Source organism: Melanostigma gelatinosum, assembly GCF_949748355.1.
Source record: "Melanostigma gelatinosum genome assembly, chromosome: 21".
NCBI classification, from domain to species: domain Eukaryota; kingdom Metazoa; phylum Chordata; class Actinopteri; order Perciformes; family Zoarcidae; genus Melanostigma; species Melanostigma gelatinosum.
The window spans coordinates 2,360,026-2,375,083 of NC_136654.1; the positions used below are offsets into that span (position 1 = coordinate 2,360,026).

The 15,058-nt window shown below is 46.7% G+C and overlaps 1 protein-coding gene across 1 annotated transcript in view; it reads left to right on the top strand.

The window, feature by feature from the left end:
- Positions 1-15,058, top strand: part of ca10a (carbonic anhydrase Xa) — a 133,196-nt gene that overhangs the window by 36,684 nt on the left and 81,454 nt on the right. Inside the window, exon 3 of the mRNA XM_079293838.1 lies at positions 13,506-13,648. Coding sequence (XP_079149964.1) covers positions 13,506-13,648 — 143 coding nt within the window. The remainder of the gene's footprint in view (positions 1-13,505; positions 13,649-15,058) is intronic.

Sequence of the window (15,058 nt, forward strand, 5' to 3'; positions counted from 1 at the left end):
CCGGTGTCAGTCAGCCGGCTCAGGATTAAAGTCACGCAGGATTACACTCACAAGTCAAACCTCTGCACATCTGCTGTCGTCTCTGATCCGCTCGGCATCCGGCCCGGAATTGACTCTCCTCGTAAGAGCTGATTAGACCCCCCCCCCCCTCCCTCGCACTGTAAGCACTCTGCATCTATCCGGCCCCCTCGGCCTAGAGCGCACCAAGCTGTTAGCCCTTTACCAAGCATCCTCCGGTTCACTCCATGACTTCAATCCATATGCGGGCGGGGGGGGGATAAAAAAGGGTGCACTCAGGTATGCATTCCCCAAATCCCATTCACACCGTTCGCCGAGCATGTGACCCCGTCGCCGCGCTGCCCTTTGCACCGGCCCGAACCAGAGCAAAGGAAAACAGAAAGAAGATCTTTAATGGAGGCCGTAGACTTGAGTGGCAGTCCCTCCTCGCGTGCGAGCAGAGCTATTTGTATGCTAATGTGACAACAGGCTCCGAGGACCGGCCGCTCCATGCAGCGCCGCGCAGCAGACAGCTGACATCAGCACTTATTGAAGCGTGCCAACGATTGAGTGGAAATGTGAGTAACGCAGAGGTAGAGAAGATGGAGGGAATGAATAGGAAGCGGCTGGCGCTGGCGGTTTTTTTCGCCGCGTAAATGTCATCTTCGCGGGGCCGCCGTCTGCTTGCTGTTTTTCCGGCCCTATTACGTTAACAGAGGGAGAACACGGTCCCGGTACGCCATGCGGGGCTCTTGTGCTCGTTTCGCTCTCGCTGAGAGTCGACGACGGCGACCAGATTAATGATCGGTCTCCATTCCACCCACTCCCACGCAGTCTTTAGAGGCTTCCAACACATTGTGGATGATGTGACATGATATAACACTCGCCCACCTCAATTCGTATCTCTTTGTTGAGGTCCCTTTGAATGATGGGAATGCACTCAGGGCTCCGCGAAGCCTGTCTGGAGACATTACCGACAAAATGCTTCACGCGGAGATAAAACACAGACGCGTGGCGAGGGCCGGGTGAGCATGTGCTACCGGTACCGAATACGAGGTATTAATTAGTTGTAAATCTATTGCAGTACAACAACAAAAAGATGCTCTGCTCAGTATCAGAAGCTGGCTGGTGATGGCTGTGACCCGTCCATCTTGGGGGATTTTAAGTGGCGCGCATCCTCTGAAAGCTGCGAACCTGAAGATGAATCTGAGATGCAGCTCAGCACTCAGCGTTACTTTTAAAAATCCACACAAAGGTCGAACAGGATAAAATGATGACATGTGTGGGAGAGGAGCAGTTTTTGACTTCAGTAAAGATATGGATTTAAGGATTTAAGCAGAATATTTAGTCATGAGTGAATTTTAGAAACTATCACATCTATCGCTCTCTCGTTGAATGCAAATGTGCCTATTCGGCAATTACTTGCTTTTAAGTACAATTGTGAGCAGGGTAAGTCCACTATTGCACAACCCTGGCTTATAATATTGGTTATTTATGATCAGAACGAGTCAGGTCATTGAGGAATAATCACAGATGTACTTTACATGATATACGACATTGTTCTCACTGCTGCAAACTACTTTTGAGCATACGCTCCTAACCGGCTAACATCCGGCTAACTTACTAACGATGCTAACTTAAAGCGTGATGAAGTGACTCAATCGTGCAGCTCTTCCAGACTTTCCAAATGTTATTGGACTGAATTTTGCAGGGGGGGGGGGGGGGGGTTTGTGGCGTTCAAAACTATTCATTCACTGTTTTACAGCCGCCTCAGTATAGCGACATATCAGGCTGCGGAGGAGCCGACGATGTATCGGCAGAGGAAAACCAATTCCAAAATAACTTCACCGGTTATAGATTTACCTTTAAATCGATTTATTTCCGTCATCGTTATCTGACATGATGGTCGAGATTGTTTTGCCTGAGGACATCTCCCTTTCACTCATCATGTCATTTAGTATGCTACAAGATGCTCCTCAAGAAGGAAGCACAACGCAGACAGACGTCATGCTGCAGCGAGGTGCTGCCGTCCTATATCTATGCCGCTGACCTGTGACCTGTCTTTCGGAGAAGAATTTTGTAGAGATCGGAAGAGATCACGCTCTTCATAGCTGTAGGTCGCGCTTACCCACAGCCCTGTAAGTGGTAACCTAACCCAGCGGTCGGGGAGAGGAGGTTGTTTCTTTGTATTTGTTTAATACCAGCGAGCAGCTCTAATGCTCTCCATCGCGTCATGAGCAGGGACAGCGCGGCTGAGTGCGAATGTGGGAGAGAAAGAGAGAGCGAAGGGAAGAGCGGCGTTGCTGTCACTCGACTGCCATTATGCTGAAAACAACCCACACAGTCAAAGAAGAGACATTATTATGTTTCCCCCCTCTGAAAGCGGCACATATTTCTATTACCGGACCCTATCAGGCGCTTAGCCGAGAGATTAGTGATGGTAATTCTCTCTTCTTCGGTAATTCAGAGCTTTTGAGTGAGAGAGGGAAAAGTGGGAGATGGATTCATTGGTGTGGAGCGGGTCCTTCAGTCATTTTGAGAAGGTCTTTTTGTATTTGTCATTATTCAGGGTGTGTTGCCAAATGAAAATCAGCCAGTGACTTATCAGCACCCCTTCAGAAACAGTGGCTTCACCGCACCGACTGTTCACCGGGGCGAGACTCGACGGGGGGGGGGGGGGCATCAACGGCATCATTCAGACCGATACAATGAAGCGAAGGCCGTAAATACAAACAGTACAGATACAGTGTCGAGTCGCTGAGCCGTGAGCCCCCCCCCCCCCCCCCCCCCTTCTTATTAATTCTGCTTCTATTCTCCGGCTTTTCGGCATCTCCGGCATTTCCCCCCCCCCCCCACACACACACACACACCCACATACATGCTATCCACGTAATCCGGCAGACCGCATGGAAATGCAATGTCACGGACTGTCGAAGGAGGCCCGAGCTTCCCGCTGTGATTCAAAGGGGGAGGACAGCTCGCGCTCTGTTCAGCGGTTTCTGCTGCGTAAACTGCCGCGCTCGCGCTGCGTTCAGCCAATAACACAAACTCTTTGAGAAGAACCATTTAAGCATCGAGTCCATTACGTTTGCCCCCCCCCCCTCCCCTCCCCCTACAAGACGTCCGCCTGTTTTTAATTGGGGCGACTTCACAGTGTACCTATCTGCAACAAGCAGATTCTCCCCCCGGACAGAGCCGTGGATCTGTTTTACCTTCAGGTAATTGTGACTGCAGTTGTTTTTTCTTGTCTTTAATCTCCACAGGGGCCGAGTCAGTGATGCGAGAACTCCTGAGGATAAAAGTACATTTATCTCGAGTCGCAAGGTGTCTATCAGTCGGAGGGGGGGTTGGGTTTTCCAAAGCGGAGTATGGGGGTCTGCCCTCGAAGACCTGCGAGTAATTAAAGCAGCAGATGACTGACACGTCTCTCTGTGTAAGACTGCTGTGTTACAACAGATAAGGACACGATGCTAATGTAGCGTGAGAAGCCCGATCTCTGTCATTCATTGTATTGATTTATTTATTTTTTTGTCAACATTGAGCTGTTTCTATCAAAATGTTGCACAATAACCTTTTTTTGGAAAAGTTGGCAAAAGAAAATACAAAATGTCTTTTCCCATCAAGTGTCATGTGAATACTCGGAGGACACAAACAAATGATGTGTGCCGTAGCGCGTAAGTACGCCGTGGCACTCTGTCTGCCACATATTGTACTTCGACAAATTGGTATCCTGCGTTCACGCGCACAAACAGCACCTACGTTGTCTCCAGTTGTTCCTCCGTTGTATACGTGCTGACGGAGCTCACTGCAGGCGCTGAAGAGCCTCGGTGTGCTTCAAACAAAGTGCTTGTCGGGTCATCTACCAGCGTCCGGAGCCCCCTTTCTGATGGCAAAAATCAGGAGGGGTTAGACCCAACAACCCGTCACACGCCGACTCCCGTCGACACGTCCGAGACGCAATGTTCTTGGACGTGTCGTCACTTCTTAACCAAGTGTCCCTTGAAGCATATCGAACCCTTAACGAACATCGCTAAAGACATGTTGAGACACCTTTGTGTGTTAAACCACCTCGCTTCTGAATCTTTTAGGGCATCCCGATATTCCAAGAAAAGTCCTCCTCCTTAAGTCCGTCACGACCCCCTCCAGACCCACCCCCACCTGGAGGCACGTTGTATTCGACACCCTGAGAGTTGAGTGCCTCGTGCTCTTATATCCTCCACCATTAGCAACACGACAGGTGGAGTTAGCGTGACTGGCATGTTTATTGTTCTGTTCACTGGGAAGTGCTAATGAGGCCTCTGCGCTGTGCTGGGCTGGCGGGATTACCCCCGGCGTCGCAGTACAAGCACAAACAAGACCCTCTGTCACTGACCATTTACCCGGGAGCACACACTCGACACAGGCACCACACACACACACACACACACACACGCTGGACTCCTGCCGTCTTCCGTCGCCCACACTACACTCCTGCTCTCGAGCTCGGGAGTTGCAAATGTAATTTCTTCACGCGTTTGGCCGTGACAGATCCAAAGTCAGAGGTCGAGCAGCGCCGCAGCTAGAAAATGAAGAGGAAGACATTAGCATCATGCAGACAACTGGTCTATTCATAATTTATTAACCTGAAAAGCCACGACAATGTATTCTCGTCTCAGGACGGTTAATGTTTCAGTGCATTGGCAGTACAGGTGTCTCCAGCTTCTGCTATGTGAGGTGGTTCCAAGTGGAGCGATCGGGGGAAATGGAGACTGATTTGTAACTTCCAAAAGCTGAAAGTAATTAGGTGCTTGCGTAACGTAGAGACTGTAAAAGCCTGTCGATTTGTAGTTCATAGAGAATAGGGCTGAGCGGTCTGTGTATTCATGCAGACCCTGTGTTGCTCCACGTGAATGGAAACACATCGAGCATGTTAGCACAATTTGGACGTCCCATTGCTTTCCTAGATCTTTTTTTTTTTGACTGACGCTCTTGATGACATCATCTCATCGCTCGCTCTTCTTCTGCAACGGCACACTGGCACCTGACTGGATAATTAACGCCGCCCACTGCTAATGCTCCTGTACCAACCCCTAATAGCCTCATGGCAGTAGTAGCTGGATACTTGCATTTGCACCCCCCCCCCCCCTTGTCTCCCACACATCAACATCACTCAATACGTGTGCGTCTTGAAAGACACTCGCGGTACCCTGCCTGTAACAGCAGCCTGGTGATTCATGGTTTGCTAACTGCTAATGGCACTACTGTGAAACCAGGTGATACAAGTCCCGACTGACCTGATAGTGCCTCACCTGCAGCACCGACTCTCTGTGTGGGTGTTGTTGTTTTGTCGGATCCACATTCGAAGCAAATGTTCTTTATTCGAGGGATTTGTTTTTGTCATTCAGAGAGCTGCCGGGAAAATGTCAAGGTAAAGAGCAGCATTGCATCCATTTTACATTTGTAGATACCGAAATAAAATGCCAGAAAGTAGACACAGTGCACCGTAGCACAGTGTTTAGGAAGCCGACCCGCTCGCTCTACCAGCTGGAGCTGTCCAAGGTCCTGATCCTGATCTCTGTGCAAACAGTGCAAGCTTGTCTGATATACAGCATATCAAATTATTATTATGAACTTCATGTGTGTAGCACTTTCTAGGACGACCGTGTCTATGATGCATCATAAACATACTTGTGTGTTGTAATCTGCTTTTAGCACTGTATGATTATAATCATCAGCACTCATAAATACTTTATAACAATAACACAATATAAAGCATTTTATAGGGTCAAGCACCATAATACTTCATCATTGCTTGTCACTTGCTGACAGTTTAAGAGTGTATTATACTTCTGATAGTTGTAATGCATCATAATCACTGTTATAATGCATAATACATATAAATAAGTGGCCATTGATTGCTTTAAGTCAAGTAATGGAATCCTGTAAATATGGGCATATTACAGCAGATTATCATGCATTGTAAAAAAATGATTTTAATGTATGAGAATAACGACAAACTGTGATCCTTACAAAAGTGACCAGCAATTCTGATGTGTTGTTGTAGAGTCAATAAAAGCGTTAAGGTCAAAGGTTACGTTGCATTGAGGATCAAATAGACTCCGTCTAGTCTAGAAAACGGTATCACCTTCATTTGATCGTAAGCTGTTGTATATTTACAAGCAGCTCATAAACACCACAGTTAAAAAAAGAGACTTGTCCACATGTGTAGAAATAACGAGCTACGGCTTTACTGTTGTTTACTTCATTTGTAAACACCGCCAACGGACAATAAGCTGACTGAGCGTGCTCACGATCTTCTTCTCTGGTATTTGAGGTATCGTCGACGTAGCCTTTATCGCCGCCCGCTGGTCCCGCTCAGCGTTTGGAGTTGTGGACGTACATATTTTGAAAAACGAAGGTGGTGTGGACAGAATTTCATTTTAAACTGTAGAGGAAAATATCCTTTAAAAAAAAAGAAAAATACATATCTGTATACATGTAGACGGGGCCTAAATCTCTCCATCTGCCCCTGAACACTTCTCTGCACTGGTGTCGTGTTCAAGCACTGTTACCTTTCATACAAGCCAGGAGCTGCATGTTAATCCATGCAAACATGTGTGTCATGTACAAGACAAGTGCCAGTAGCCTGTGTTTCAAATTCAGAGCTTGCAGAATATGACAGCCCCCCTTTAGTGCTGCTCTTAGACATTCATTATCATTCAGATGTTGGTTTCTGTACCTGCTCAAGTAAGCATTTATCCCCAAGCTGATCTCTCTCTCTCTCTCTCTCTCTCTCTCTCTCTCTCTCTCTCTCTCTCTCTCTCTCTCTCTCTCTCTCTCTCTCTCTCTCTCTCTCTCTCTTTCGTCCATCATGGGCAAATTTGCAATCCAGTTTTGCGTCAGCACTTACAAAAGGAAAGCACTTTTTAAAATGTTTTAATACTTTTCTTGATGCTCGTCCAAGAAATTCGTGGACGGGATGCATCTGGGTCTTTGGAGAGAGAGAGATTCTTTGTGTGTGTGTGTGTGTGTGTGTGCGCGTGCTTTGCATTTCTCCAATTCCTAAGACTATGACTCTAACTTTTCATCCATATCCAGTTGACGGAATAAAGACAGTTCATTAAAGCTATCTCTGCGCTGGGCCTGTTTAATGAAATGCATACCTCTGCAGCCAGCCACACTGGTCTTTGTGTGTGTGTGCTGCATACTTGCTCTTCTTAGAAGTGTGGGTGTGTGTGGGGGTGTGCGTGCATCTCATTAGCTTTCATTTGGGAGTAGTCGCCTGTACTTTTTGTCGTAGTATAGTCCGTGAAATAGATATATTTTCCCGGCTCCCATATGTTCATATAACGCACTCTGATGCCAGCCCTCTCTGAGCCGCTCTCTATAATGAGAAACCGTGTCCCTCCAGGCTTTGGATTTAGAGGCGTGCGGCTATGTGTGAGATACTGGGCCGAGGAAGTAATTAATAATGTCGGGCTTAATTGTCCATCGAGCGTCTCCTCGGACCTCGGATCCCACCTTCACCGCAACCCTGAGCCCTGATAAACCCACAGGCACGACCCAGCACGCCCTTCAGACCCGGGACACGTCAGCCGCATCATTAGTACGCAAACACCTCTGAAAACACGGCCTCACACGCCCACGCAGGGCTGAGCTCCTAGCTGCAGCAAGGCGAGATATTTACATCGAACAAAGATAATTATGCTGCGAGTTTAATTTAACAACTGTGTTACATTGTTCTTCATGGATGTCATTTCTCTATTTACCCAAAGGAAGTTCTGGTGTAAGGCTCGCCCAATGAGGGGAAACTAGAGATGATTCAAACGCAGGAGCAAAGTCAAAGTGTTCTCCTGAATATCAGACAGATATTTTTTTGTTTTTTTTCTCTGTGTATGTAATTTATGGACCCTATGTTTTTGATGCTTTTAAATTTCTGCTCTGTTAAAGCACTTTTTGTCTGTGAAAAGCGCTCTATAAATAAATTGTATTATTATTTTCCCTTGTGTAAACAAAAGTCAACAATTTTTACCGTACTTTTTTTAAACTTATTTTACGCACCAAACTAACAAGCAGACTCATTTGAACCCAAACCACCATCTTCTCCAAAAACGAACCAAGTAGTTCTGTTCACTGAACCCAAAGTGGTTTCATGTCAATTTAAATGTGAAGTTTCAATCACTGAATGAGCGAAATAAATCCATATGTATTAACCCTTTAGAACCCCAAAACCTGCCCGCGGGATGGAAAAGCAACCCTCCCCAAAACTACACCGTAGATCAGAGCCAGAAGCTGTAAAAACTTTCAATCGTAGATTTTCGTCTTTCCGACGGTCCTTGAGCACATCATATGTGACGAACACTTCCATCAGAAAGAGCAACCGAAACTAAGCTCAACATTGTGATATATCATCAAAAAGATTTTAATCTACATGTTTGATTGTGGCAACTTGGAAAAATGTTGTATCTATAGATTCTATTGTACATTTATATACGTCTTATACTGCACAAAACATTTTTGAGTTTTTAGAGCTGCAGAGAAATAATGTGCTCTGAGTTCAGAGGGTTAATAATTCCATATGTCATGACAGAAGATCTGATCCATGTCGCTAGCCTCTATTGTCCAGTAAATTATTACGTGGAGTTAAAAAGTGATGCGTACGCGACAGAGCGGTGACACACAGATGCAGTTGTTTGAAGTTGGCAACTGCTGCCACTCATAACAGCAGAGAACCCTTTGATAAGTGTTGGGAAGACGAGGAACAGACCCCCCCCCCCCCACTCCCCCCTCCCCCTCACTCCTCATTTGCCCTTTTCACTTGCACATTACACATCCTCTCCGTCTGACGTCTACGAAAGGCCACACCATACATCCCTGTCTGCTTTTACAGCTTGCCAATAACAAACGAAAGTGGCTCGTGAGCCGCCTAAGTGAAATGTAGGGTGTATCAGAGCTGGGCGGGGGGGGGGGGGGTCCTGCACACTATTGACAAGTGGTGCATGTGCCCGTGTCAGCAGTGAGGGATGTCCCACGCCGCTGTAGTCGCATTCAGGAATCTATCAAGGGCTAATAATTGTGTGTGCATTTACAACAAGGGGGCTCAGGGTTTAATGGATCGATGCGCTCGCACTCCAATTCCCATTCGGCACATGGATTTCCTGTCATATTCATGAAGACTTTTGCATCAGCAGAAGTCCCTTTCTCCTGGACCGCCCTCCCGATGAAACACTTCCTAACTCAATGCTGTCTTCAACAGAACCCATCTGTAATATGTTTTATCACTCTGTCCAGTTGTTTTTGCCTCCTATGGACGGACAGCTGCAGGAGTCCTGTGATTGGATTGAACAGCATTTGTTGGGTGGATTGAGTATAATGCGCCATCACAGGAGCTTATGAATGCTTTTGTTCCCATTGGTCTGGTACAAAATGAGGTTTGTGGGTCATTACCAATACGTCACAGACGCTTTTATCCAAAGCGACTTAGAATAAGTGTATTCAACATCGGCATTCAAGAGAACTACTGTTCACCAGAAGTCATAAGTGCATCTCCTACAAGCATCTAAGAGCATAAACCAGAGCAAAGCACAGTGCAGAAACAAACAAATACAATCAGTGCTGAGTGGAAGGCTCAGCGTAGACCTTCTTGAAGAGGTGAGTTTTCAGCCTGCGCCGAAAGATGGGCAGCGACTCTGCTGTCCTGACGTCAGTGGGGAGTTCATTCCACCACTGAGGGACAGAAAACAGCCGCGACCGGGTCGATCGGACGCAGGGACCGCTGAGCGACGGGACAACCAGTCGCCCCGAGGCAGCAGAGCGAAGTGGTCGGGCGGGGGTGTCGGGCTTGACCATGGCCTGGAGATAGGAAGGAGTTGTTCCTTTCACTGCCCTGTAGGCCAGCACCAGAGTCTCACACTGGATGCGAGCTCCTACAGGGAGCCAGTGTAGAGAACGGAGAAGGCAAGTTGTGTGGGAGAACTTGGGGCGATTGAACACCAGACCCGCTTCTTCCGTGATGCTGTAGATTGCAGACTCTAGTTCTGTTTGCTGTTTTTACAACTTGTGTAATATTTAGAAACAACTTATTGGTTCCAATCAGGCGGCAACCACCTGTTCTGCCGTGTGAAGCCGATGCGTAGTGTCTTAAAACTTGCATTCAAGCAGCAAAAGGTTCCGGAAATGAAAGGTGCACGCAACAAAACTACTTGGTAGGGAAAAGGAAAAGATCGTGGATTGGGTTAAAATGAGTTTGGTTGATATAGTAACGTGACAATAATCGGGTGAAATGTGCCAGCATTGACTTCAAACCTCCACTACAACCAAACCTAAAGTTGTTAAGATACATTTTTACCTCAAATAAACACATTATGAAAATGTTGTGATTCAGTCCCTTGGAATTGTGTTGAGATTTGATGATTCCGCACCTCCTGATTCATGTCCAGTGCCAATGCAGAAAATAGCTTGTCCTACACGTATCGTTAAGAGGGGGTGCAGACATCAGGGTTAGTCGACCGGCATCTGGCGTCTAACTTCCATCGTCATCATACGCTCTCCAAGCATGTGGAACTGTGACTTGCATGGAGGCAAATGTGATAAGACAGAAAGCAGAGACGGCAAACCCTTCAGATATTTGTCCTTTCCACTTTACAAAGCAGCTCTGGCATGCAGCAGATATGTTATGCAGAGCTTGCCAGGGTCACCGGAGACTTGCATCTCGGTCAAACGTTGCACTGCAGTGCTCCGGGGGGCTTTCGTGAGCATCGGCGCTCCAAGGGGAACATCTTGCCAGAGTTCGTCAAGCTGCCGTACGAATGGCAGAAATGGCGAAAGATTCTTGTGAGGCGACCACACATTTAGTCCCACGCTGCCGCCGCCGCCGCCGCCGCTGCTGCTTCTGCTGGACTGGCAGACAAAGGCAACCTGCCGCCACACTCTGCTGACACAAATAAAATCAGCAACTGGCCCTTCTGGCGTGTAAAGACTCAGAAAGTCAGTATAATGTACAACATTGTGCCCGAGATCAAGTTTAACAGCGTTTCCCGTAAAGCTGCAGTGTTTACTGTTTCACACCGGTGTGGTGGAGGTCAACGCGTATTTATTTCCAGTTGTGATGAAGTCAAAGCATTGACAGCTCACGGAAAGCTCCCACCTCCAGCAGCATCACCAAGCAAAGCGCTTTTATTTTTTTATTGCAGTGTGACTCAGTGCTGTGTGACTAAGGTCCTACAGTGTGCCGTAACTTATGTCTGTGGCACAGCCACCACTCTCTATCTATCGTGGACCCATTCATCATCTTTCAGTCAGTGAAGGATTACGTCTGGATGGTCATTTCTGAAGCGATTGGAAACTGCGGTTGCAGTGACCATATGAACGGGATAATTTCCGTTTTTGTGTCAAGGCCTTCACTCTACTAGATGTGAGTCTGGATAATAATCGGTGAGCCTCGAGGTCTTCAGAAGTCTTTATGTGCAATGCGAGGCCTCAGCTGTTACCACAGATGCTGACTTGCTGTACCAAGGTATGCTGAGCACAACCTGGACCTTTGTGACCTTCGACTGGATTAAATAAATATCGATCGAAAGGATTTTCTGCGATGCCACATTCCTTAAATGCCTCCATGACATTTAAAAGTTCAACATTTCGTCTTATGTATCGCTTTGAGCGCTTCGATGACGAAGACTGAGCACAGTGCATTGTAACAGGAGAGTCTGTACAAATGCTAACACTTCAATATATACAGCATTTGCATATTAAAAAAGAAAATAGAGTTATTTCCTCTATTGTTGGTAAAAGAATCTCGGCGGAGCACAATCCCAGTGACTCATCTCCGTGTAATGCTGTGTTCCTAAATGGGGGGGGGGGTAATAAATGGCGCTTTGGGCCGCATCAGACATTATAGCGGGAGTGAATGGCGATAAGCCGCTGCCTCCCACCCTTGTTGAAGGGAATGGAATTCTTGGTCCCGGTGGCCAAGTCTTACATAAGAGAAGAAGACTGGCGGAGATGCCGATCACGCCCACAGTGCTGACATTCTCTCACTGCGCCGTCCTGTCCTCTCAGTCTTACAGGGCATGTGTGGGCTGATTATAGGCCCGATTCCTGCTTCTCTCACTTCTGTAATGCTTCCTCTATGCAGAGGGAGATTTTTCACCGAATTGCCCTGCCGTGCTGCGGTGCGATCGGACTGGCGAGTCATGCTGCTGTTCGAGATGGATGGTGATCATTTTGACATCGGAGCCTATAATGTTGAAAATTAAATGACATTTACTGTTGAAAAGTCACCTTTTGTATCAATGTTTTTCTTCTCTCCTTCATTCATAACCATTTGAACAGGGATACAAATTAAAAAACTGAATAATTCCGACACTAAATGTGTTATTTTATTTAAAATAATTTTGGCCCCAAAATAAAAGGAATTAAATTGTCAGGTTGAATGTTTTTTTCTGGGGCCCTCTGCAGCCAATGCATAGGTTTAAACTGTGATTCGTCCGTTGATCGTATGTTCAGCTGATATCCTCTGATCCAATTCCAACAGTGGTAACCTTCTATTTCTATTGTGACATTTTAGGAATGTCTTTGCTTCAGCAACACACCTGTTAATGTTCCAGCTGGTCTTGGGCATTATTGTGCACTTGATTTCTCGTTAAATCTGCACACACTGATGCTAAACTTCCAGTTTCTTTTCCCAATGCCCGTTGAGTTCTTCTATTCTCATTAACCTGTTGCTCAGAGGGATCTTTGTCTCTTTCAGTTGTCGGTCTGGTTGAACTATTGTACTGAGTTTTGTTCTCCATATAAAACGCATGAATTCTTCTGCCAACCCTCCATACAACAGAACATCTATTTGCAAAGAGGACTTCTGCAACCTAACAGCATGAAAGACAGTTGAAAGATAAAGCGCATTCCTCTCAGCCATCCGACTGTAACTAATGAAGCTTTTTGTGGCAGGCGACCCTAAATGGCAGTGTACTTCCTACATATAGGTGAGGAATTGATGCTAGCAAGTGTCCAAGGTGACCGAATCCTTCCACAGGATTAATAAAGAGCTGCATTATTGTGTCACAAATCCTGAATTACTTTATGTGCTGCACATACTAAGCATGTGTGACTGCATGTATCGGAACATGTGCTAAAACAGACCATAACCGGGTATTCTGCTCACCCATTTTTCAATTCTATTAATAGTTTCAAAAGAATAAAAAAGAGCTACAATGATGATAATTATGATGCACCAAGGAAAAGATCCTGTGAGCAATACTTGTACATTTTAGAATAAAACCAACCATTAAAATAAATGTTCAATCTGCAGGTCCAATCCCAGAGTACTTCTACCCGCTATCAGAAGTCCACATCAGTCGAGTCCTGCTAATTGCATTTCTCCCACTGTCAGTCTGGCAAAAAAAATGAAAAAAAAATGCCGAAGCGCAAACTCTGCTCGTCACTCTGGGCGACCTCTCGTATCTCCCGGCTGCAGATGCTCGCCCTTTTGAACACACCCTCACACTCCACTCTCTCTGCCTTTTGTGTTGCAGTGCCGTCGTTCTGGGGGCTGGTGAACTCGGCCTGGAACCTGTGCTCGATGGGGAAGAGGCAGTCGCCAGTTAACATCGAGACCAGCCACATGATCTTTGACCCCTTCCTCCAACCAATAAAGCTGAACACAGCCGGACGCAAGGTAAGGACAATGCAAACATGCACGTGCTGTTCTCTGTCGGCTCGACGGACGCCGGGGGCTTTGTCAACGCTCCTTTTTTCCCCGCTGCCGGCGCTGCTCTTAGATGTTGCACTACACTGCTCCAGTGCCGGTCGCACATTGTTTCTTAGCCGCTGTGTGCGCCGGCATGTCCCTGATCGATGCTCCTGGCCGCTGCTTGTTTTGGCACACAATGTGAGCCCATTTGTCCAAACGAACACTCGGCTGGAGATAAAATACAACACAGTTCACCTAGTCAGAGACGCGCAATCGTTGTGTTCTGGTTCAAGAAAAAAGCCCAGACTTTATCCGAGGGGCTTTACAGAAGAAAAGCCAGCAGCCTCACTGCGGATTAGTCATGCATATTGTTTGTTATTTTGTCCTGTACAGTGGTGCACCAAGGACAGCATGCATCAGAATTCTGTTCCGTCCTGTGCCATGTGATGGCAGCTAATTGCATAGCCTTCACAGATGGGCTGCTTCCAAAAGTGCACAGTTGCATTGGTGATGATTAGCTTATGTTTCCATGCCAGCAGTTAGTACACGGTTTATCAGTGGGACGCATTGCAGTTCACCCCCTGTGGTACATTCTAAACATATCTAAACAATAGCCCCATGTCGTGTCCCATGGGGCTATTTCGGGGATCTGATCTGATCAGATTGTGGTCCTTGGACTTCCTGTTGGAGGAGTTTAGTCATGTAAAAAAGTCAGTTTACCCTGAGAGAATGAGCTGGGAAACCAGTGATTACAATAGTCATACTTCTTTATGGTTTTTACTTTGAATGAAAATTAGGTTGAACAATTCCTCTTTTTGCGAGGGCTCCCCTGCCGCTCCCTCGAGGACTCCACTTCCCCCGCAGCATGTCCGAAGTGGGGACATCACTCGCATTGAGGCGAGTCTTGTACGAACCATCAGCATTGGCTTTAAGTCTGCTTAACCACAACATCAACCTTTTGTTTCTCATCCTCTTTTTACTCCTACACTTCCTGTCCATATCTGAACTATACTACCACTGGGAATTATGACCCAAAATGTAATTTTCAGAAAAGATCTTCAGTCTTCAAGACATGGCTTTGTCTGAGGTAGGAGACTGTTCAAATTTGTCCCCACTGTCCCCATTTGCCACCAAGCAGTTACCTGGCATGGCAACTGGATTCTTACGCAAAAAACCCAACTTTTCGGTCTACAACAACAACCGGCGTCCTGCGAGGAGCTACTGGCAGTCTGATTGACCAACTGGCTCCGCTGGTAGTCCGCTGATATGGCAGAAGTGAGCCAGTGATAGATGGTTATTGACAGATGGTTCATCCAATCACCCGCCAAGCATTTTGTGAAAGCACTTGCCTTTTTCCAAACGGCTTCTAAGACGGTTCTGTTCACCAAACCATCT